The sequence below is a fragment of the Solanum dulcamara genome, chromosome 8, assembly GCF_947179165.1.
Source record: "Solanum dulcamara chromosome 8, daSolDulc1.2, whole genome shotgun sequence".
In the NCBI taxonomy this organism is placed as follows: Eukaryota; Viridiplantae; Streptophyta; class Magnoliopsida; order Solanales; family Solanaceae; genus Solanum; species Solanum dulcamara.
The window spans coordinates 1,966,245-1,992,890 of record NC_077244.1 but is presented as its reverse complement, the minus strand read 5'-3'; the positions used below and the strand labels follow the sequence as shown (position 1 = coordinate 1,992,890).

At 29.1% G+C, this 26,646-nt stretch overlaps 2 protein-coding genes and 1 non-coding gene across 3 annotated transcripts; 2 read left to right on the top strand and 1 right to left on the bottom strand.

The window, feature by feature from the left end:
- The first annotated feature begins 3,840 nt into the window (after positions 1–3,840).
- Positions 3,841–3,914, top strand: TRNAV-AAC (transfer RNA valine (anticodon AAC)). Its single transcript has one exon. It is a non-coding gene; the product is annotated as a tRNA-Val (tRNA).
- A 4,037-nt stretch (positions 3,915–7,951) lies between these two features.
- LOC129900265 (probable indole-3-pyruvate monooxygenase YUCCA8) lies at positions 7,952–10,772 on the bottom strand. The gene is made up of 3 exons (XM_055975197.1): positions 9,673–10,772; positions 8,900–9,271; positions 7,952–8,380 (listed from the first exon to the last, which is right to left on the bottom strand). The coding sequence occupies exons 1-3, from the start codon at positions 10,321–10,323 to the stop codon at positions 8,156–8,158; spliced, it is 1,248 nt and encodes a 415-aa protein (XP_055831172.1). The 5' UTR covers positions 10,324–10,772; the 3' UTR covers positions 7,952–8,155.
- A 13,164-nt stretch (positions 10,773–23,936) lies between these two features.
- On the top strand, positions 23,937–25,858 carry LOC129898856 (uncharacterized). The gene is made up of 3 exons (XM_055973568.1): positions 23,937–24,250; positions 25,095–25,321; positions 25,819–25,858. Exons 1-3 carry the CDS (start codon positions 24,008–24,010, stop codon positions 25,856–25,858), a joined length of 510 nt encoding a protein of 169 aa, XP_055829543.1. The 5' UTR covers positions 23,937–24,007.
- The last annotated feature ends 788 nt before the right edge of the window (positions 25,859–26,646 follow it).

The following is a 26,646-nucleotide window of genomic DNA, read 5'->3' as shown; positions in this document are numbered from 1 at the left end:
TGTTTGATATGTTACCAAGCTTTACGTGCACGTATATGCATTATGATATATATGGATCGGACCGAACGTACCTCGACATATTTTGCTATATAGGGATCGGTCCGTACGTTTCACGACATATTGTATTATACATGGATCGGGCCATCGTACCTTGACATTATTATACGATATACGGATCGAGCCGTCATACCTCGGTATTATTATATGATATACGAATAGGGTCATCGTCCCTCGGTATGATTATATGAGATATATATAAAGCCGTCGTATACGATATGTGGATCGGGCCATCGTTCCTCAGCGTGTACTGGCTATATACATAGATCGGGCTGTACATTCCACAACGCTAATGGTACATATGTGCTTATGATGACAAAATGATGTAGTTATTACACCGAGTCCCCGAACGGGCCGGATATAATACGTGATGATAGTATGTATGCCTTTATTTTATAAGATGCAGGTACGGTAAATGGCTAAATGTTATACTTGCTCCCTGCATCCCTATTTCAGCTGTTGTCTCAGTTATGATGTTTTATACTTTATATACTCAGTACATATATCATACTGACCCCTTTTCCTCGGGGGGATGCGTTTCATGCCCGCAGGTATAAATGTTTATTTTAGGAATCCGTCAGCTTAGGATTTCCACTCAACTATGTCGGAAGTGCTCCACTGTTCTAGAGCCTAGCTTTTGGTGCTGAATTTCTAAAGTATATATTTATTTATTCAGGGATACGGTAGGGGTCCTGTCCCGCCATATATTACTGTTAATATTCTTAGAGGTTTGTAGACATGTGTGTGGGTTATACGTGTAAATTCTGTTCATTTATGTCTACATGATGTATTGTAAATATTGAGATATTATGGCAGCCTCGTCGGGTTACACGCCCTTTCATGACAAGATACAAATAAAAGAGGCTACAAGTATATAAAAATGTTATGACCCACTGGGGTTCTTATGTATAGTTCTTAAATTGATTGTTACATCTGATAGTTAAGTATACAGGGGTCCAGGTCGGACCCTAGTCACGACCTATGGGGTTGGGTGATGTAGATACATGTGCTAGAAATCGTCAACATGCGCTCCGTTGAAGATCTATCTTCCTTTCATGATAGTGATGAGACCTCCTTGCCTTCAGAGGAATCTTGATAATTTTATTTTCTTTTCATTTTGATTTAACGTAGTCATGAACCTTTCATTGGCACCACTTAGATAGTTGATAGAGGCTTCATATACTAGATTATTGATGTGTTGATTGGATATTGTCTTTTGGCTAGTTTCGTTCATACTAGTCTTGTCGATTCGATTAGATAGATTATTGGCCTTTGGCCTTATCCTATAAGTTATAGATTTGATTATCATTTTGAGTTATTTTCTTGATGAGTTAAGTCTTCCGCTGATAGAATGTCGATTGAATGAATGTGTGAACAGGTCAAGTGGTTTGCTTGGGGACTAACAATAGTCTCTGAGTGCCGGCCACGCTAGCGTACCCTCCCGGGGTGTGACAGAAAGTAAAGGTGTAGCTACTTGTAAATAGTTCAGGAGTACAAGTGTTATTTTCCCTTGTTTTTTTTTCCAGAAAACAATGTATATCACATATAAGAGCCTGTTTGGATAGGCTTATTTTAAGTACTTTTTAAGTTAAAATAGTTTTAAGCTCTTTTATGGTGTTTGGATAAACGAAAAAAGTGCTTTTAAACACTCATTTTAAGGCAAAACAACTTTTAAAAAGCTGAAAGTTAAAAGTTGAAATTTCCACCTTAAAAAATGCAATTTAAAAAAACTTATCCAAATAGGCTTTAAGTTTTATTAATGTACACAAATAAATAAGTCTAGAGATACATTGATATACAAATGCTTCAAACTTCACAAATCTAATCCCAAAAACCCATCTGGAATGACCCAATTCTTGTTTATAATTCATTCACATAATTAATTTTCGAAAATAATATCAAAATTAAAAAGATATAAATCAAAAACTTGGGAAGATGAGTAAAAGTGTTATATATTGAAACAACATATTTCTAGCTACACAAATGTTGGATCAATTGTCTACACACATGAGCTCTCTTTGTGCATCTTAATTGGTCTAATCTTTCCTTCACCTCCTTTGGTACTTGAGGAGTTACAGTCCTACGTGGCTATTCATATGTGATATACTCGAACTAATTTATATTATGCCACATAAGACGTTCTGGCTAAGGAGGATGCTTGAAGCATGTTTTTGGATGAGCCAGTGCCAGTGTTTTTGGAAGTTCCTTTGATGTATGCAGTAGATGCAGTTGAAGCAGACACTCCAGAAACTACTTCATCTAAAAAAATATCTGCGTGTAATATTAGTACTATTGGCCAGGAATGCATACAACATGTCTTTTTTCCCATGTCAACATGTCCTCCAAATTTCTTTGCTTTGCAGATTTTCTTAGTGATACAAATGTGTAAGCTTAGTGATTTTTTCACATTGAACACTTCAAAATTTCTTTTAAGGAAAATTAGGGAATCAAATATGTACCATATATAATCAAATTCTAATGACAAAAAAAGAAGTGAAGCACTCAAAACTATGTTTGGATGGTTGTTAGTATTGTTTCATAATATATCGATACTATATTATTTTAATGAAGATAATATTTGGATATTTTGTATCGCTATCCGTCGTTACATAATATCACACATCTATAATTTGAATGATAAACCTATAAAAAGAATAGGATACGGAATAGAGCTACTACAAAAAGATAGGATAAAGAATAAAATAGGATTATTCAATAATAAATAAAGATTAAATGAGAAGAAAATATTAAAGTAAAATTTTTTGTCGTTACTTGAATTCATAAAATACTATACCATACATGCACGGGTAACAACCATCCAAGTTAAACAAGTGAACAAGAAAGTGGCAATTTTTGTCTAGCCCATGTGGTGGTGATCTGTCAATGTTGTTAAGTGATGTCTTACCTTAAAAAACAAATAAGAGGCAAACCGCTAATTTTAGAATCAAACAAAATCCATAGTACATTACAATTGATCGATCTTGAATTGAGAGAATCATGTGGGTTGTTCTTTGGTGTTTTGTATGTACCGGAAGACGAATTTAGGGTGAATTCTGTAAGTTCAACTAAATTCATTATTTTTAGTTTGTATAATGTCTACGTGCTTATATTCACTCTTTGGTAATCTAATAAATTAATAATTATTTCTTTGTGATGTTTTTCCAATTTTTTTCTACTTGCTACATATGTAGTATGTTTTTAAGGCAATTTGAATATATAAATGTAATTACACAAACAACAATAATAACAATAACATATTCACTGTAATCTCACCAAGTAGAATCTGAGAAGCATAGAGTGTCTGCAAATATTATCTATACCTTACAGGTAGATAGAATGTTTCTGATAGATCCTCAGACCTCTAAAAAAAGAAGAAAAAAATTCAAAGCAGTACAAAACAAACAAAAAATGAAAATGAAGAAGCCACATCAATTATACAAAGTTTGGTGATAATCAATGTTGTCCTAATACAAGTGCATCAATATACTCACAAAGTTAGGATTTTAAATTTATGAATATGAAGGTGTAATAGAAAAATAATTAAGACTACTAATAATTTAAAAGGGAATTAAATAAAACATGTCAAGTTTAGAAAAGTCTGTAATTATTCTGTCTAAATTATTTATGCATATTAAGTAATTTTTTAAACAAAAATATATGTTTTGAGCCAAAGACTAGCCACTTACGGTTGCAATTTTAATTGATTTTTAAATTCATCGGTCTTGTAATTTTGAAAATATATATTGTATATAAAAATAAAAACGTCAAAAGTATTTACAAGTTGGTGTCGTGGTGTAGTTGGTTATCACGTCAGTCTAACACACTGAAGGTCTCCGGTTCGAGTCCGGGCGACGCCATTTCATTGTTTTTATCTTTCTTTTTTGTAAGTTAAGAACATTTCTTGCTTCAAAATACTCCATTTTTTTGTAAAAAATATTTTGAATTATCAATCTGTAATTTATAGTATTTTTATGTAGTTTTTAAATATGCAAAGGTTATTTCAAAAATCTTATAGCTTCTATGCTCGAATTCACAATCAAAAATATATTGTTTGACTCTCAAAATCTAAACTATGCCACATGAATTGAAACTGAGAGGGTACTATACTAATGGTTAATAAAGATAAGTTCAATTAAGTGTGTTGTTTTTTGATGTGATATAAAGAGAAGATTCAACTGTAAAATGTTTCCAAATTTAACAACCAAGGATATCGTAGTGGATATCCATCCTCTGTTAATCAAAGGTTACGAGTTCATGCTCTTGAAATGAACAACAAGGTGTCATTGGCATCCCTCCTCCAATCCCTCAATCAGAGATTACGTGTTCGAGTTCTGAAAATGAAGAATTTTTTGTTAGGGAGCATTTTACGACTCTTTAATGAACTTGATTTCGCTTTTCAAACCAATTGATGTAGGAGAAACCCTAAATCTAATATGCTATGAGGACCCTAAGACTATTCAACGCAAATTCAACTTAATCAAACTAATGAATTTCAAATATGAATGATTCGGAAAGAGTTTCCAAAGAAGGCAAGAGTCGGTAAAATAGCGACAAAAATAAGAGTTGAATCTATTTTTTTTAGTATTATTATAATATTGATTAGGTCAAAATTTAGTAAATGAGATTGTGAAGTTTGTAGCTAAAGAAATAATGTAGTATAGAAATGTATTAGACCATCAGCTTCATGAAGAAACCCTATCCATCTATTTTGAAATGCATGTTTAATATAATTTTTCATATATTTGGCAAGTTGGTTTACCAATCAATATTTTAGGACCACTTTCAATTATTCTTAGCTAAGAATTAATTGATTTATTCTTCAAAGGTCTTTATCTTGGTTGCTTCATTGGCATGCCACTCTCTTTTCACAATTTTTTCATATCATTTTGGATTAGCCATGATCCATACAGAAGTAATTTTTGAAAAAAAAAGAAGAGAAGAGAGTATACCAAGTTTTATATATTGGTGATATAGAAAAATGATCGTGTCATTTAATAACTTTATATATAGTTTTTTCATGCCATGTCTAATAATGCGATAATTGTTGGAAAACATATGCACAACGAAAGTATTTTAGAAATATATTACTTACATGAATAATAGATAACACATATATTTATTTAAGAACATAAAATACATAATTTTTTTGAAATTTAATTTAATAAATATCCTTCAAAGTATGAACATAGATCTTCAAGCAAGTCCACAAGTCTGATTTAAGTTCTACAGTGATCCCAAATTAAATGCTGGACTCTTTCAATACTTGAGCGGACAAGTATTGTAGGAAAACTTATTGCTTTACGAGTTAGAAGGAGCTCTATAAATAGCGACGTTTTTCCAGCTTGTCCAAAACCTAGACAAAAACAAATATTTTCTTTTTCTACTAAGAAATAAGATTTTGAGTCTTAATTAAATATGGGCACAATATGGACTACAAAATTAATTACTGAGGCTCCCTTTTATGGAAATAACGTGAAAATTTGATTTGAATTATTCTTACAATAATAAATTATAAATCATTCAACTAGAAATTCGTAATTGTACTTCTGCATTTATATTTTAGAATTCTCTATGTTAAGATTACAGATACTAATCAATAAATTAAATTACTGACTAAATTAATTCAAAGATTAATTTTTTAGAGCATTGCTTAACTTATTTCATGTGTCGGATTCATAAATCTAATTGCAAGGTTTGACACAATGAATACTTATAAGTTTTTCAAAAAGACATATTATCAATCTCTATATGAGACAGGAATTCCATCAACTAACTTATTTTTTTACCAATATATATTATTACCATCCAATCTACCAGGCATATTGTTCTATCTCAGGATCTCACCTTTTAATAAATCAAAACGATAACTAATGTATACAACTTATAATTATTATATTAGGATTGAGAATATAAATACATTTAACAATTTAAAAAATATATTTTTATCAGTCAGTCTAAAACATCTATCTTTATTCGGTCTCGTTCAATACATACAAAATGCACTAGCACAAGAAGTCAGAACAACACCTCTCCACAATCAAGATAAGTTATATTTAATCTTGTGTTACAATCATATAGATAATTTTTCCGATTTCCATCTTAGATTGTGAACAAAATTTTTTATGCTTATAAGAACGATGATTTAATCTTTTGTGTATAAGCTAAAACTCTATACACTGGATCATCTACTATATAAGTAAATAAACAGATAAATGAATATATGATCTATTAATCTTTTATTAAAACTGAATAAAAAATTATTCTATAACAAATACTATTAATAGTATATATCTCATAGTTAATAGTATATATTCCAATAATATCCACTTAAACTTTTACCCATCACAATTATTATAATATACTATATCCAAATACATGATTAATAATACATACCCTAACAACAATATGATACAACAACACCATTGCTCTTGGTTCATAACTATTTCGACTACAGGTACAATTCGATTGAACTGGAAAAATTTGATGACTTTACTCTTTTCTTTTCAAAGTTACTATGATCAACTATTTATAATTAAGTTCTTTTCACGATTACATCATATCATATATTTTGGATATACCATGATCTATACTAAAGTAATTTTCAAAAAATACAAAGTCTTATCCATCGACGATGTATAAAATATGATTATCGTGGAGTTAATAATCACTATATAGGGTCGATATTGCACATCATGTGCAGTGTGCACCTCTTTCTTTCTACTTGAACTATATATACATAAAAAAAAACATTTAAAATATTATACTTCATTAAGTGTACACTTATTATTTGTGTTATTTCACTTTTGAATTCTCCTTTTTAAGGTCTCCAACAAAATCTTCCTTTGTAAATGAGTATATGTGTGCTAAGGGTGTTGAAATGATAACTAGTTACTTTCAGAAAACTTCATAGCTGTACTGAGTATGACCAATTGACAAGAACTTGAAATAGGACATTCCTTTTGTGATACAATTTATGTTCTATTTATTGCATTGAAAATTATGCATAGAAAGTGAGCAAATTGAAGAGTCATTTTCTTCATTCAAGTTTTTCTGAATTTCATTCAAAGCTTCACCAATATGATTTGTGAATATTTTATTTTTGTATATATTTGAGACTTATCTAGTGTATCTCCCCATTTTTGTGGTCTACATCATTGCTTACTTAATTATTATTATTTTTTTGATAATTGAGAAATTTTTGAGGGTATTTAAAATTAGGTGTGATAATTGCCAGCACTTCTACTCTTTTTCACTTTAACTACCAAAATTTCATTTGTGGTAGGATTGAGACTTGGCAACGTGTGCATAATCCCCATATCACATGTACTCCTATCATTAGACCAAAGCTTTAGGGCCAATGCTTATAAATAAAGATAAATATAAAATTTGGAACAATCAAATCATATTGAAAAATAAATAATATCTTTGTCACTTTAATTAATCAATTAGTAGTAATTGTACAAATTTGAACAAAAAGTCCATATAATCGAAAAATTCCCAAGGGACAATGACATATATATTGAAGCGTGATAGATAATAGGTCCGCCCTACTACTCTTTTTTATTTAAATACAAAAAATATATTTGCGACGTTACAGTTTAGACTTGTGACGTGAGGTCTAATCCACATATCACGCGCTACACTCCTATCATTAGACCAAAGCTTTGGGGCAAAACCTAGTTAAAGATAAACATGAAATTCAGAACAATCAAATCACACCAAGGCTACTTTTGAACAATAAAGGAGTATCTTTGTCACTTTGATTAATCATCAGTAGTACTTGTACAAATATGTACAAAAATATCAATTTAAATGAACACTAAAAACAAAGTTGGAAAAGGGGTAAAAGGGAAAAATAAAAAAACTAAAAACACCTCATCATCCTCAAGATCCAAACATCGAGTCCCCAACAACTTATGCAGGTACTTTCCAACAAACCTTTTTTTGTTTTAAGGAACTTAACAACTTATTCAGGAACTCTATTATTGCTTCCACTACAAAACTCCCAAACTATACCAAAACTTGGGCTTTTGGAGAGGGCTAATCTCTGTGTTACCTATTGTTTTCACAAAATTAATCTCTATATGATTCAATTCAATCAAAATGTTGAGATGCATCTTGTATATGTAGAATTTTTTTGCTTCTTTTGCATAATATCTTCATTGTAAACTTTGCTAATATCTTGTGCAATTTTAATAGCATCAGCAGAAGCACCAGATAGCCCTCTCCTTGTGAAACCAACAGCATATAGTCCAGATTTTCCTTTCCAACTATTTGGAAATGGTGCTTTTGGGAATCCATTCTTGGAAAAGAATTCACTTTCCTATATAAAAAATAACAAAATAAAAATTAGTCTACTATTCAAGAATCTTCCATAAAAAGTTCAAACATTAGTCAATTTGACAGTCATATTTACATGACTTACAAGTGCTGACCCCTTTTAACTCGATCGGTTTTCAAACAAACACCATTACTTAAATCTTATTGATGATGTGTTTGACCAAGGTAAGGTGTATGTTTGAGAACTGTCGAATTAAGAAACGTTGCAAGTACGGATATTGATATAGGTACTAAACTTAAGTATAATTAAAAAGGAAGAACATCCAAAATTTCAATATTTTTTAGTTTGACACTTATGCTTGCACGACTTTCTAGTGGTGACCCCTTAACTTCAATGATTCACAAACAGACACCATTAATTTATAAAAAAAAAACATTTTTTGATCAAGTTAAGGTGTCTGTTTGAGAATTCATCGACGTGTTAATTTAGGGACTAAGCTTACACGCCTACACAAAAAAAGAAAAAATCCAAAAAATTGAGAAGAATAGAACATTTTCTCACCTTTAGCCAAAAAGGGACATTGCTGCAATAACCAGTAGCAAGAACAACAGAATCAATTTCAAGCTTTTCACCATTGCCAAGTTCAACGGTGCCACACGAAAACCTCTTGATTCCAGGGACAACATTGATTTTTCTTGATCTAATTTTTTCCAATGCACCAATGTCCAAAACAGGAGTTTTCCCTTGTGTGTTCTTGAGTTCCAAAGGACCAATTTTTGGTCTCTTTAGTCCATATTTCTCAATGTTACCAAGAATGAACCATGTCAAAATAAGTAAAATTTTGTCAACTAGCCACAATGGTAGCCATTTCATCATAAACATAGCCAACTCAAATATTGATTTCCCAAAGATTTCTCTTGGCAATACATGAACCTGAAGAAGAACAAAAAAGAACAAAATTCCATTAGAATCCAAACTTTATAGTTTCTAAGCAAATTCAAAAAGGATTTAGTATATTTTAACATGTTATAGTAGGTTATCTTATTCGTCTTTTAGCTAACTAATCCCACTTTTTATGACTAGTTATCTATAGCTACTATCTTTTGTATGACCTGATAGTGTACAAATTCTTGTACTTTATCAGTTATAAGAGATCAACTTATACATACTGACATTGTAAAAGAAATTTTTATACTATCAAGTCACCTAAAAGATAACTACAAATAAATCGTCTATATTAAGTGGGATTATTAACCTGAAAAGCTACAACACGTTAAATTAAAGTACACCGACACTGTAAAAGATTCTTCATATTGTCCGTGTATATAACTTACCGAGCTACGGCAAACCAATGATGGTTGAGCATTATGGTTGCAAAGATCAAGAGAAACTTCCATGCCAGAGTTTCCACAACCAACAACAAGAACTTTCTTCCCACTAAACTTTTCACCAGACTTGTAATCACAAGCATGAATCACTTCACCTCCAAATTCTTTTAATCCTTCAATATTAGGCACAACTTTCTCAGCATTTTCCCCAGTAGCCACAACAAGCCATTGACAAATATACTCAACTTCTAAGCCATTTGGTGAAATAGTTTTCACCCTCCATAATTTGCAAGATTGGTCATATTTTGCAAATTGAACACATTCATTGAACATTGGGTTGATGTCAAATTTTCTTGCATATGATTCAAGGTAATCAATGAATTGTTTCTTTGTAGGGTACTCAGGATAGTGTTGAGGAAATGGGAATTTTGGTAATTGACAAAATTGTTTAGGGAGGTGTAGTTTTAATCTATTATAAGTTTTTTTTTGCCATAAAGATGCAATACAATCTGATTTTTCCAAGATGACAAAAGGGATACCTTGTTCTTTTAAGCAAGCACCCACAGCTAGTCCTGATGGACCTGCACCTACAATAACAGGACCATTTACCCATACACATCTACTAGAAAAGAAATCTTGATCATTGAAGTTAACCATAATTTTCTCCCTTAGTGAAAAAAATCGACGACTGACTTTGAAAGCAGAACACAAGCTTATTTTTGTAATTGTGATGTATGAAGATTGAAAGAAGAGGAAGTTGGTTTGAGTTTGTTGTTCAAATGGTTTTGTCTAGTGGAAAAAGTCGAACGTCTGACTTTGAAAGCAGAACACGAATCTATTTTCGCTATTCTGGATTTTAATTGAGCAATGGTGGTGGTGTGAAGACTTGAAAGAAGAGGAAATTGGCTCAAGTGTTTTTGAAGTGGTCTTTTCTTGTGAAAAGTCGACGACCGACTTTGAAAGCAGAACACGAATCTTCTATTTCTACTATTCAAGATTTTTATTGAGCAATGATGATGGATGAGTACTTAAACACGTAGTGATAAATGACTGAATTTCAGTGAATCATGACAATAAGATCACTCTGTGGATGTGTAGTTGAAGTTGTGAATATTGTAATGAGAGAGAAGTAGTTTAATTTGATGGGAATTGGAGGGGGTGGAAGGTGTTTAAATAGAAGTTTTGGTAGTGACATATATGAAAAGGGCATGTGATAGAAGGTGGGAGGTTAATGGCTTTTCAAATGGGTCCCTCTCAAATCATAAGCTATACTCTGACAACTATTATTTAATTCAAAAGTTAATACTAATTCATAAACTATTTGTATCATACTAAAATATTAGTACACTATAGTACTCCACTTTTATATCAAGAATAATACTGAAAAGTCTTTAGAAGGTCAAGATAAGCTGGCATAGAGAAAGCTGACTTGGACATAGCAAATATGTCCAAGTGTATATGTTGGTGTCTAGGGGATTTCTTAAGTAGGATTAACTTATATTCACTCGTTAAAAAGACAGTTCGATTCACAAAATATGAGTTTTAGTCTAAAGAAATATAATGTAAGTAATCTACACTAAAATAAACATGCATTGATGACTAATTCTACGACTAGCTCGAACATATAACCTGTAAATCGCAAGGGACATTTACTGTTACGTTAAGACTCTTTTTTATTAACTTAATTAAGTTTTGACGGTATAAATAAGTTGAATAATATCAGTTTAATTATTTTAACTTATTATAACAAAATTACGGACAATATATTTTATGTTGCATGCCTTCTTTTCAAGGTAGCTAGTTCTATTTTATTATTGACAGTTACGTATAATTATCAACTAGTTCTATTTTATGTTGCATTACTAACTAATTTTATAGTTCGAATTCATAACTTGTAAATTGCAAGGGACTTTATCGCTATTTCAAGATTCCTCTTCATTAACTTAAAATTTTACCGGTATAAATAATTTATATATTATTAAATTTATTTTAACCTCTTATAACAAATCATTGACTTGAATACAGTAAATTTTATGTTGGACCCCATCCTAGGGCTATCCTAAGGTAGTAATAACTTCAGTGCTAAGTGTTAAGGCTGTTTTTAGCCACAAATATGCCCATACCTGCCAGCTGAAAACCTGTGGCTTACACCATCTTGATTGCCATGTATATCGACCCCACTTTATTTCATTATCCATTGTACTTTCCAAGAATATTTTCCTTAAATAAACATCAAAAATTTTCATAGCTTGATAATATAATAATATATTCAGTATAACGTTAATAGCGTTAAAAGCAAAGTAAAATATGAGGAATTAGATGAATTGTATGATGTTGTCTATGATAGATCTTCGTCTCAAAGAAAACTCATGGTTCAGAATATGTTTGAAAAAATGCACAAGTAAAGCTTGTGGGAGATTTGCATGAAAGGAATATTTTTGTATTGGTGTTTAAATAATTTTATTCAAGCTTTTGATATTTATGTATTCATGAAGTTTTAAGTTTAATGAAAAATTTCGATTAAAATAATTTTAAGTTGAGTAAGTCATGACAAATTCGTAGGATAGCTCACAAATTCTATGGACTAACATGATTTTGTGCATGTTCAATTGTTCAACGAATCTCGTTATATTATTCAAAATTCTTAGTAGATTGATATGATTTATATATTTGTATCGTTCAACATGGTGTTCTTCGAATTTGCAATTTCAATTTCGATTAAACCACACTAAATCTGTTTCAAAGTCAAAATGATCTAAAATTTGACACAAAGCCTCCAAACACCAACACAAACAATCACCAATCTAGTCAAATAGCGCCAAATCAAGTCCCATTTTGTCTTCTTCAACACTTTCTAAAGATCAACAATTGAGTTTTTTGATTATCAAATAGTGTTCTTACTTATTTTCTAGCATGAGTGCATGATTTGAACCAACTTATCTCTCGATTGTAAAAGTATTTAACCATTTGAAAAAATTACCTGACGCTAAAAAGGAATCGTCTTGTGATAGTACTCATGCTTTCCACCCTAAATTATATATCATAATGTTATATCTCTTTAAAACTACCTAAATATCTCTGTGTCTACCCAAACTCAAAGAGTCTTATGGTGCAATGAAGTTTTGGGCTCACCTCTATAATTAATGTTGAGGGTTCAATTCTTATGTTTATCATTGGTTCAATTTCATCAAGTACTTTTTTCTTTGTCTTTCTTTCTTTATACTTGATGTATTCTTTCATAATGCCCAATTGTGACTTGTTGAAATCTCTATTCTCTTTTTGTAATCATACAAATTTTATATAATCAAATCAAGTATTTATTTTAGTAGCAGTGGAGGATTGAGCATATAGGAGTTCAACTAATTAATCTCAATATTTCAACATGAAAAATCATTAAAATATTTCAACAAAAACAATTTGAACCTATAATTTCAAATTAAATTGTAATGAGTTCCAAAAGTAAACATTTTAACAATTGAACCCTTCAAATTTAAATTCTAAATTCGCATATTTATGATAAAATATTTATCTTCTTGAAATTCTGTATCCACACGCCTATTGCAACTCCCCCCCCCCCCAACCAACACACACCACTTGGCCATCTCAAGTGCAAATTCATTGGAAAGAATAGGAGGGTGCATGTGCATGAGCTTGGTTTTATGGAGCTTTCTCTTCTTTTCATGACAGGATTTGGGAGCTAGCTAGGGTTTTGGCCTTTCTTATTAGGTTTTATTAAACATTACAAAATAATACTAATGCCTTTGGAATGAACAAGTGCCCCATAAATACATCATTCTTCCAACTTTGCTCTATATAGTCATAAGTGGCCAAACCCTAAAACCCAAAAAGTGATGAATAAAATTTAGAAAAAGGACCCCAAGGAATTATAGAAGATCAAAAAGAAGATCTGAGATAACATTATACTGATATTTATGAGAGATTTGATGGCGGATAAGAATAGACGGTATTCAAAATTTAAAGCTTGATCGTTCTATTCAATCATTATAGTTTCTAGCTAGTATTGTATTCGTTATATTTAAGACCTACATATTATTTATTATGATTTTAATAATTTTTTATATATATAAAATTTATTTTTTAATAAAAAAATATTAAATTCAGATAAATTCAATCCGCGTCCGGGATATGTGTATGTGTTTGGTTAATTGTCCCTATTCTTGATCCCCACCAACCATCTTGGGCCAGCTTGGTAGTTGATCATTTGGAGGCCGGGGCTACTACTTTTTGCATTATTATTTTATTCCCTTCTAAAAAAAGTTAATTAAATAAAAATTTTATTATTATATGCACTAATAATATAGAGAAATTTTATTCTATCAAATTTATATACACTGATTTTTTTACTCTAGGAATGTAACTTAATCTGTTATACATAATTACGTATCGTTTTATTCTAAGTCATCGATCAATATTATGCGGTAGTCGGTGTATATTGGGGTGTGCAAAAATCGAATCTATCGATAAATCGAATTCAAAAAAGTGTTATTGTTTTATTGCTATTGAGTTATTGAGTTAACAGTTATTTAATGGTTTTATAAAAAAAATTATTGGGTTATAGGTTCGGTATGAATTTTTTAATATTGGGTTATTGAGTAAACCGATAACCCATTGAAACTATAATAATTTACTATTTTAATGTTTACTCATGCATAAATATCAAAGTATCAAACAAAAGATATTAATATGATCACTATATAAAACTATCAGTACCCTACACAATTCACAGTTCACACTTACTCTTAAGGCTTTAGTATTACTTTAGGTTCACAACGTCAAAATCTAAAGAACTAAGAATGGCGGCTACAGTTTGCAACAACAACAAGGGATAAGCGACGGGTAGGGTTGTGACTTGTGAGTATTCACAACAAGAACTTCTGATTTGCTTGTTTCTATGTATGTCTGTATCGCGTCAAATTGTTGGAGAAGTCATATATTTGTTTTGAAAGCATTTTTTTATTGGTTAAACAGAAAACCTAATCGTTAAAGACCAAAAGACGATAAATCGAAGATCGATAACAAATATCTTATTGATTTGATTATCGATTTAGTGTATTTAAAAACCAAAATCAATAAATCGAACTGATAGTACTTAAAATCGAACCAAATCGACTATATTTAAAAATAAAAAAAGATCTAATTGTGTAAATATTTTTAAATTTCATAACTTTCTGTGGTTCGGCTGTGTGAAGAAAGCGCGTAATTGGGCAAAATATTTTTGGTGGCTATTGGTAGCTTAAATATTTTAAGAAGCTAATAATATAATAAAAAAGGGATTAATATTTAAATGGGAAAAAGTTTTGGTTTTGATGAAATTTATACTGAATTTGTTCACGTGTAAAGTAAAGTTGGAGAAAGATAAAATCATACCGATCTGTCTCAAAATACTTGTCGTACTTAATAAAAATATATATTTTAAAATATTATTTTTCATTTTATTCTTTATAGTAATTACTTTTGAAGACTATAAATACCTTAATTATGACATATAAATAAAATAAATATTTAATAAAGAAAAATAATATCTTAAAACATAAATAATGATAAACTAATAGTCAAACATCCGTCCTAATTAATTTATATGTAAGTGGAAAACACGAAAAATCTTTTGAGACGAGGGAGTACATATCGCAAGAAGCTTTTTATTTTATTTTATTTTATTTATATCCTAACTAAATTTAATATAACTGGTTAAATTGCACTAATAGTGTTAAGGTTCTTAATACTGTGAATATATATCATAGTATTTTATTTTTTTTGTAATTTAGTAGACTATTATTACTATATAGAAGAGGCAACAGTTGTTCGTCGACATGTATGTTTCTAGGCGAGGTCATTTTTGGAATTTTGTACTTTTTTATTTTAATTTGTCTTATTTTTTTTATCTGTTATATATTTAAAAATTATGTAAATAATATTATAAATCACAATAATTAACAACTTAAAATATTTAAAAAAAAATAAAATTGATTCATTCTAAAAATTCTATTAGTGCCCCATAAATTAGGACGTAGAAAGTAACATACATTATTTAAAAATTACGTAAAAAATACTATATATTACAATAATTAACAACTTAAAATATCTAAAAATTATATAAAAAAATTGATTGACTCTTCAAATTCTATGTGTATCATATAAATAGAGAAAACAAAAAATACTACTAATATATATATATTGAACCCGTATTGACACGAAGTAGCCTACTCTGTCATTCTTTATTCAGCAAAAAGTTTGAATTATTAATCAAATACTATTTCTAGGTATCTAATAATTAGCTAAAGACCCAAAAACTTTATGAAGTTCCACTTGATCATAGTACCATGTTCTATATAAAGTAATACAAGTTTTTTATTTGGAATTTTGTACAACATACATTCACTCACTAACTTCAAAAATTTCTCTCTATATATATATGTAAATTTCCTCTTGTAGTCTTGTTGGTGTGAAGTTTCTGATTTAAAGCTTTTGGTAAAGATAAGAAACAAGTGGCAAATTTAACAATATATCAATTAATACCATGAAATTCTTCTACTATCAAATATTATTCATTCTGTTCTAATTTGTGTGATATTATTTGATTTGACATCGATTTTAAGAAAAAAATTTTAAAAAAATATGTGGTATAAAACAAGGGCATAAATGTTTGCATGACTATAAATCATGTCATTAATGATAACATGAGCATTTTAAAATTTAATTGTTACTAAATAAAGATATATATCCCCTTTTTTTTGTTTTGAAAATTGACTAAAAAAGAAAAAAATGTCATATGTTTTGAGAAAGTTTTGAAAGGTTTCATATTTTAGAAAAATAAGGTTTGGTTATTGTACCTTTTTACAAGGGGAAAAAGAACCAAATTTGTCATTCTACCAAATGAAAAGATTTAAGTTTGTTATTATAAAAATTAATTCCTTTTTCAGAAAGAGAAAGGAGAAATAAAAAAAAATAGGGAGAAGTAACTCATATTTATGGTTAAACTATCTATTTCCAAAGAAGAAAAAGAAAAGAAATAAATAGAAAAAATATAATAAAAGGAAAGACATGGTGGAAAGTAAAAGAAATAAAAATAAGGAATAATTTGATAAATATAAATTTATGAATATTTATAAAAACAAATAATTTATAGCTTCTTCCAATAACAGAAAAATGACTTCTACCACTTTTCAAAAAAAAAGTATTGGCCAAACACCTTAAATTTAAAACAAAATGATTTTGAAGGAAAAAAAAGAAAGAGTATTTTTTAGCCTTTAAAAAGCTTGGCCAAATAAATTATAATTATCCGAATTAATAATCATAAAATCTGAGTTTTCTTTGTTGAAAAAAGAAAAGATTATATGATTAATTAATCATCTAATCATTATATAGGTAACCCTATTTATGTAGGTTAAGATGATGATTACATTATTCTCTCACTCTCTATACAAACTTAAAAACATTATTTATTTAATCAATGATTTATTATTAAATTCTTAGTCATCATTGCCAACACAAATTCTAGAATCATCCAACGTTTGCATGATTCTTTAAGAGGAAAAAAGTTAACAAAATTAACTTTCTTACTTTGTTTTGTACGAGAGATAAGAAATAATAATTTTGAAAATAAGAAGCATGATAATTTAATTTTGAAATTATTTATTTTATCTTTTATATATTTAATGATGGAATAATTTATCTCAATATATAGTGAAATAATTTATTCCATATAATAACTTTTTTAATAAGGAAACCTAATTAGTGACGAATATTACAATTTAGCTACATAATTTGTTTGTTGTTGATTTTTATTCTTATTACTAACTATTCATGTGGAAAACTAATTAGAGATTGGTTTTATTGTTTAACTACAAAAATTATTAGTCGTTAATTCTTATTTTTCTAGTAATAACTATTCACGAGGAAACTTAATTAGTGGTGAATTTTGTCGTTTAGTTAATTTATCTGTTGTTTTTTAGTGTTAACTATTCATGAGAAAACAGTTGTAAGAGATCATGATTAGTCAAATGGTGATCCCATGTTAATTAGAAGCATGGTACTTGCCATAATATAATTAATGCTATTTTTAATCCACTAGTATTAGTGTATGATTTTCAGTTAAAATTTAGTTTAGTAATTTAAATATAATTAATTTTGTAAAGCCTAGGTGCCACCCCCCAATACTCTTTCCATATTTTAGAACTTAAACCATTGCATTAATATTAATTTTAGCTTCCCAAGTGGAGATTATTTTATTAAATAGTGTTAAAATAAAAAAGAAAAAAGAAGGCATAGCATGTGGTAATACGATAATATCTCTTTATTGGAACCCTCCATTCTAATCAAAAAAATTTGGTTCGAGCCTTTAATACGAAAAAATTATATTAAACAGTGTTTTCCCTTATACTCCCCCTATTCACTTTTATCTATTACGTTTCTATTTTTGAGAGTCAAATTATATTGACCTTTACCAATATTTTTAAGATGTATTTTTTTATCATCATATTACTATGAAAAAGATTGCAACTTATTTTTTTAAAATAATTTTTGAACATATAAATTTAAACTATTAAATTAGTCTGATTCAATTTAATTCTAATAATTAATTAAGTTGACTCTCTTAAAATAAAATATGAGAAGTAAAAGTGAATCGAGAGAGTATTAATTAGGGAAAATGGTGATCCCATGTTAATTAGAAGCATGGGACTTGACATAATATAATTAAGCTGCTTTGCATGTAGCACTAAAGTGCTATTTTATCCCCAATTAATTTACAGTTAAATAGTTGTAAGAGGTCATGATTAGTCAAATGGTTATCCCATGTTAACTAGAAGCATGGTACATGCCATAATATAAGTTGCCTTTGCATGCATAGCACTAATGCTATATTAATTTTGACTTTCCCAAGTGGAAATTAATTTATTAAAAAAAATGTTCTTTAAAAATATATTATTTGTTTCAAAATAGTTGTCACATTTTGCTTTTGGAGAGTCAATTTGATTAATTTTTAATACTAAATTAGATTAGATTAATTTGATATTTTAAAATTACAATTTAGATATTCAAAAACTATACGAAAAATGTTATAAATTATACGGAAAAGGGCCTAAAATGCCCTTGAATTATTGAAAATAATACAAAAATGTCTTTCATCCATCTATTGGGCATAAAATGCCTTTGACATCCACATTTATGTCCAAAATGACATTTTCTTTCACGGAAGAGGACATGAGGGACATTTTGTACCATTTCCAATAGTTCGAGGGCATTTTAGGCTCTTTTCTATAATCAAAATTCTGTTAAATAAATTTTAATTTATAATTAATTTTAAATAATTAAATTGTAACCAATAGATGACCTTCATGCCCTTTTCCTTTAAAGAAAAGGTCATTTTTGGATCGAAATGTGGATGTCAAGGGCATTTTAGGCCCAATAGATGAATGAGAGACATTTTTGTACCACTACCAATGGTTCGAGGGCATTTTAGGTCATTTTTTCGTAAATTATAATGTTTTTTATTTCAATATAACAAAAAAAATACACCTTAAAATGTTGGTCAAAGTTCATAATATTTTACTCTCAGTATGAAATTGTGACAAATATTTTGGAACGGCGGGAAGAAGGGGGGGGGGGTATTAGTTAGGTTGAGTTTTTTACTATTTTATTCTCATTTATGTCTTAAGATATATTTTCTCTGTTCCAAAACAATTATTGCTTTAGAAATTTAAAACAATAATTAGTAAGTTTCTAAATGTACCCTTATATTAAAGAACTATTTATTTTTAATAGTGTTCAATTCTCAACCAAAAAAATATTTACTAAATAGGATTAATTTAATAAATAACATCTTATATTTATTATTTTTCTTAGTGGGACATTTAAATAAGCGGAGCTATAAAGTTCAAGATCACCCAACTTAACTCCATGATCATTTTAATAAATTTCTCTCTTTCCCAACAACAAAATTAAGATTTTTTATCAAGGGACATTTATATATAAGGAATTACGCAAGAAGTCAAGGGAATTCAAAGAGACACATAATATAATTTTTTGATGAAAAAATATTTTGACATCCCTCGAACAAAGGTAGTTTTGTCACCAACTTTGCTAGGAATTTAAGTCAGATTAATATTAATATGCTAGAAAATATATAGAAAATATTTTAATATTACAAAAATTAGTGTGAATGGAAATGGGCTTAAACAGAATGATATGAGCATAACTAATAGTAATTTATTTGAAATTGAGAAGTAATTATTATTATCATCATCATATATTAAGTCATATATTATGTCATTTAAAAGAATGACGAGTGAAGTGGTATTCTATTCTTATAATAACAACTATAATATATTCAGTATAGTATTATTATTAAGTGAGATCGGAAAAAAGTGAGTTTATGCATATCTTATTTTTATCTTTATAAAATAGAGAAATTGCTTCCGATCGATAGATCTTCACCTCAAAAATATGGTATTCTATTCCTAGAAAAGCCTAAATTTCTTTTTGGATTGTTCCAACTGAGAAACAAAACCAGTCTTTAACAAAATCTCCATCCTTCTTTTCATTGATACATAGTGGGGATGTAGTGTATATAATTTATAGGTTGATTCGAACTTAATAATTTTAGCTCAAATTATATATGTATCAAAAACTTCTTAAATAAATACATATAACAAATTTTGAATTTAGTAAATCAAATTGAGTTATGATAAAATTTAGAACCAGTAAATCGAATAAAAATTTTAGAACTCAAATTTGTATATTAAATCTTGAATTTATTTCTGTGTTAACCTAAGTTTTTTCCCAAATCGGCCTGCGGTTAACTACAAAAAGGGAATTAAACATTTGGATCTCATTTCTACTCAATTAAGGGATGTGAGATAGGTAGTCATGTGGGGTAATTTGAGAAAAGTAGTAAATTAAGTAATATATATTAACGGTATATAAAGTACATTGATTGATTATAATATATTATCAATTTATTTTCTAGGTTACTTATCAAATATAATGTTATTATAAGTCAGATATATATTATCAGTGCATAAAACGTAAATTCTTGCTTTTAATCCTATGGTCACAATCAATCTTAATCGAGCAGATAGGGTGAATCTTTCTCCTAAAATTATTAAATATTTTTGATGGACCATTCCATTCCTTAAAGAATGTCAAAAAATGACCACAAACTTTGAACGTGATAAATTTGCATTTATACAATAGTATATATTGTTTGGTTTGCGGATTAAATTATTTTGAAATTATAATTTTGGAATTAATTTATTCCACTTAAAAAGTGAGATAAAATGATTTTAAATTTAATGGGATAAAATGGGATGTTCAGAATTAAGTTTGAAATAAAAATTTATATTATATCAATTAAATACAATATAAATTTAATACTGAAAGTCTGAAATATCGCATTTTACCATGCGTATCAAAAACCTACCAAAATAGATAGGTTTTTGGGCATTTTGTGCATGAGTCCAATGCCATAATTACTTATGGAAAGTGACTAACTTGGGGTTTCTTGAGATTGAGTCTTATCATCTTCATCCATTAGCTACCAAAAATAAACAAAAATCTTAAGACTAAATAATATTTTTGAAAAAAATATTATATGCTATAATTGAGTGGGGTGGTTCTTTTTTGGGAGTATATGTAATAAATCTATGTTGATGTAACTTAGTTGACTACGATGGGTCCAATATTTTTGTTGTTTGTTAGTTGGATTCTTGAAAATCAGAAAGATTTTTTTCATTATCAGATCATTTGTTAAGTTTATCACAGGAGATAAACATATTTAATGTCCACTCTTGATTTTATTAATAAAATAATTTTTTTTTTTAGTTTATTCTTTTATAATTTTCAAGTTTGAATGTAAACTCTCCTCTTCACCGCAAAATTGTATATAATTAAATTAAATGTCTATTAAAACCAGTATCAATGTAGGATATAACATATAGTCCACTGATTCAATTAAACTCAGCATTTTCTTAGCAGTTTATAAATATTTAGGTGAAAATAATAGATTTTTCTGATTTGATATGACACAAAAAAATAATACAAAACAATAGAATACAATTAGATAGATGATAGAGAGATTTTTGCGATCAAAAGCAATGATGAATCACCTTCTCCTTGTCAATAAAAACCTCGTGGCATACAATCGAAATGACTCCAGCCAGATAGCCAACCCTTTCACTCTTTTAACAACCAAGTGGAAGGACGAAAGAAGGAGAGTTAAAGATCGAGGCAATGAAAGCTCGTGAAGTAGATAAACAAGCATCAAGCAAGAGCTTTTCAACCTATAATATTGTACTCATTTTCTTAAAATTCTAAATCTACACCGACATAAAAATTAAAAAATTAAAATTTCAGATTCGACTCTCAATGGATTGAAAAGTCAATGATGATTGACATGTAACTTGGTTTCATAAATATGAACATATGATTCTTTCTATTGTCACCAAGTAAAAAAAAACAAGAATATAAAACCATGTGAAAATATGTATATGGGAGATGGGAGGGGACCTTATTGGTTTATTCAAACTACTAAGAGAAGGACCATTTACAGAACATGTATTTGACTTAGTCAGGTGAAATTCACAAGGTTTAGCCCATTTTGGGACCATAAATAAAAGTGCCAAGTGCTAGCCTATTTTGATTGGCTGCATACTCTAACCATTTTGGTATCGACATGACAGAGGCGAATTCAAAATTTTAAAATAGTGAATAATAGTATTAATATATTGACAACACTTCGTGTCAGTGGTCACAATCGTGCGAGAAATGAACATATATACACTTTTTTTTGTTGTCATTCACTTTTTCATGAGTTCAAGATTTTTTTATTTTATACTCGTTCACAAGTTCCCTCATTTAGATTAGTCAAGCACTCTCCAAAGTCTCCTATCACTCGGCTCAACAACCAACTTGGACCTCTTTATAAATTTGGGCCACATATCAAAACAAACTATAATTAAGGATTGTTTCGAACTATAAGTTTCCCAATGAGATAAACACTCTTGATGGAGCTTTTTACTAGTTGAATTTCCTTATGTGAAAAGAACTCAATTAGCTTGATGTACATATACCAATTAATTTGATCTAATTTAGAGGGCGGCTCTAGTGCAATGGTTATATATATAGTCATGTGAATCCATTAATTTTTTGCCCTAGACCACTTATTTGTATTGAAATTTTCATGAAATGTATAAGAATATTTAGCTCGGAATTCAGTTCTTTTGTCCGGATAATAGTGTATGCTAACATGAGATCATTGTAGAAGCTTTAAACTTACAAAGACATAATACATAGATAGACATTTTAACATGGCCTCCACTGACAGTTGAACACCTCAACTTGCATTGTGACCATCTAGACACTTCAACTCGACATAGGTGCGTCTCGCCGACACCTCAATTTTGAAAATGCACATCTAGACACATTTAAGGGAATGCATTCTAGATGTACATTCTCAAAGTTGGGGTGTTTACGGAGCCAACTTAAATCAAGTTATTAAGGTGTCTAAATATACATTTTCAAAATTGAAGTGTTTAGTTGCCAGTTGAGGCTAAGTTGAGATGTCTATTTATGTTTTATATCAAATTAATATCTTGAATCCGCCTCTAATTTCTGTAGAATTGATTCTAATATGAACAAGGAAATTTCCAAAACAAAAATAAATTGGCAAGTGGTGTGAGTCATCCACTAATATTTGAACTCTTCATTAATATTTGATTTGTACACTGGGCCTGTAATTCAAAATTCTTGTTGTCAAATTACTGAGTAGTGGTCCAGTAATGGACCAAAATTTCAAGCCATTTGATCATGTGAAATCCTCATGGGCTGGCTCAAAGTACAATTACATTTTTTTCAACAATTACAAATCACTATGGAGTAGCAAAATATCCCAAATATTAATTACAACTTGATTATACATGTTTAACATTACTTATTTTCCTCTTTTTTTTTTGGGTAAATTACCCTTTTACACATATTCCCCTAATATATTTACTTTTATTCCCATATACATCAAAAAAATTCCAAATTCCCTCTTTTTCCTTTCTCTCTCTATACCTCACTGATACATCCGCCTCTTCTTTCATCCTTGCCCTAATTTGCTCTAGTTAATTTGTTATTCTTCAACTGCTAATCAATTTCAAGGTTCCAAATAAGGTATATTTCAATCTTCCCTTATATGGAATTTTACTTCATCCTCATTCAATCTGATTTCTCCTAAAATTTATATATTTTGATTTCTTCTGAAAATCTTTGAAAAATCTTCTAAATTTTTATCATTTGCTTTCTTCTGTAAATCTTTCTATTTTTGTTTCTCATACCTTCAATGATACATATGGAATCCGTTCATGGTCTCAAACAGTCCAATAAAAATCAACGAATTCTTGTTTCTCCTGGTTCTGATTCGTCTTGGGAAGGTTACGACGAAGTTAGATCCAAACATCGTAACGATCCAGCAGTGATGAATAAGCTACGTGAGAAATTGAAGTCGAAAGCTACAGTTAAACATGCACCCAAAGAAATAGACAACAAGATTGAAGGGGTTACAACATGCCCTAATCTCCCAAAGGTATGTGTTCAATTAAGTTTTTGTTTTAGAATGAAAATTTTGTGAAGGTTTTAATGATTCTGATACATATCATTTATGTATCAGATACATAATGTCTTTTTAAAAGGAATTTTTTTGGAGATTTTCTATTTCTGATACATCATGTTTAAGTGTCAGTTTCTGTTGTTTTAATTTTTAATGATTCTGATACATATACATTTATGTATCAGATACATAATGTCTTTTTCAAATGTAATTTTTTGGAGATTTACTATTTCTGATACATTATGTTTAAGTGTCATTTTATGTTGTTTCAAGTTTTAATGAAGCTGATACATATCATTTATGTATCAGATACATAATGTTTTTTCAAATGCAATTATTTGAGATTTACTATTTCTGATACATTATGTTTAAGTCTCAGTTTCTGTTATTTCAAGTTTAATGATTCTGATACATCTACATTTATGTATCAGATACATAATGTCTGTTTCAAATGCAATTTTTTGAGAATTACTATTTCTGATACATCATCTTTAAGTCTCAGTATTTGTTATTTCAAGTTTTAATGATTCTGATACATATACATTTATGTATCAGATACATAATATTTTTTCAAATGCAATTTTTTGGAGATTTACCATTTCTGATACTTCATGTGTAAGTGTCATTTTTTGATGTTTCAAGTTTTAATGATTTTGATACTTCTACATTTATGTATCAGAATATAATATATAACTGTTTCTGATACATCTTCTGTATGTATCAGAATCTCATCTCATGGATCAGATATTTTAATGCATATGATACATCGTATTTATGTATAAAGTTCAAGTTGTATTTAACCATTTTCATACCAATGCAGGAAATGAAATACGTCATCAAGAAGATCCCGTCCCACCCATTGAGATTCGGAACGGCATATAGGGCTAATTTTCTTGATGATTTTGAATCATCAATAGGTGAAGAAGGTATAAAGTTATTTAGGATGGAATTTCTATTCCAAATACTGGACTACATGCCGAATTCTTCCGTTCAAGATATGCCACACTATTGTGGAATTTTGGTTGTCGAAAGGCCAATGATGGTTATGTTAGCGATACCGAAGATTCTAAAAAATCTAAGAGAGATTTCATATCTTCTAGTCAAGGAGAACCGATGGACGTCGAGTAGTTTTTTTTTTGAATTTTGTATTAGAAGAATGTACAATTACCAGACTTTTAAGTTTTTCTCATGTATGAAACTCTCATATAAGATGAAAGTTAATGTATCATATTCTAATGTATAAAACTTGACTGCTTCTTGATTCTGATACATACTATTAATGTATCATATTCTAATGTATAAAACTTGACTGCTTCTGATACATATTGTTAATGTATCATATTCTAATGTATAAAACTTGACTGCTTCTGATACATACTGTTAATGTATCATATTCTAATTTATCAAACTTGATTGTTTCTGATACATACTGTTAATGTATCAGATTCTAATTTATCAAACTTGAATTCTTCTGATATTGTATATGTATCAGCATCTCATGTATCAAGATTTAGTGATTCTGATACATCTTATTTATGTATCAGAATCTCATTTATCAGCTTTAATGAATCTGATTCATCTTGATTATATATCAGATTATCATGTATCAATATTTAATGTTTCTGATACATCTTGTCTATGTATCAACACCTCACGTATCAACCTTTAATGTGTCTGATACATCTTGTTTATGTATTAAAATTCTCATGTATCAAAATATAATGATTCTGATACATCATGTTTATGTATCAGATTCTGATACATCTCATGATTCTGATTGAATTTTTTTTCCGCACTGATGCTCTGTTTTTAGAATTTTCCTTGATCTTCATAACTATTTTGTTCTTAAAAGGATTCTTTACCTTATTTAGCACTTTAATTGATTGAAACAATCAATCATAACTTAAATTACGTTACTATCCATAAATAACTCACAAGCATTAATTATTTTACACCCAAAAACTGATGTATCAGGAAGGTGAGTAATGTATCAGAAATTTGAAAAAAAAAAGGGAAATCGGGTAATTTAAGAAAAATGAGGGATACATTGTAATTGAGCTTTTTCACTATGGGATTTAGGTAAAGTTTACTTTTTTTTTTGGTCTTTATACCAAGTTGTCCTGTGACTAAGATTGGACGTTCTGATAATTCGGAGTAGATATGAAAATTTCGATTAGGATTTTATGTTTCCGAATTGAAGAAATTACAATTCAAATTCAATCCAAACAGAGTTGAGCCTAGCGATTCCATCTTATCGTTGGAATTGAAAGGTAACACAAGTGTGATTACGATGATATAAGTCAAAGAATTGGTGCTATTTAATTTTGGCTTTTGTATTTATGATTTGCTAGTCTGATTGAAATTGAGACCAG

Bases quoted from the DNA above. Each gene is read 5' to 3' on its own strand.
- LOC129900265 (XM_055975197.1), bottom strand. From the start codon at position 10,323: ATGGTTAACTTCAATGATCAAGATTTCTTTTCTAGTAGATGTGTATGG. The intron at 9,272-9,672 runs GTAAGTTATATA...GTTCTTCTTCAG, and splicing joins CATTGGTTTGCCGTAGCTCG to GTTCATGTATTGCCAAGAGA. The intron at 8,381-8,899 runs GTGAGAAAATGT...TTTTTTATATAG, and splicing joins ATGTCCCTTTTTGGCTAAAG to GAAAGTGAATTCTTTTCCAA.
- LOC129898856 (XM_055973568.1), top strand. From the start codon at position 24,008: ATGATACATATGGAATCCGTTCATGGTCTCAAACAGTCCAATAAAAAT. The intron at 24,251-25,094 runs GTATGTGTTCAA...ATACCAATGCAG, and splicing joins CATGCCCTAATCTCCCAAAG to GAAATGAAATACGTCATCAA. The intron at 25,322-25,818 runs GTTAGCGATACC...TTTATGTATCAG, and splicing joins GAAAGGCCAATGATGGTTAT to AATCTCATTTATCAGCTTTA.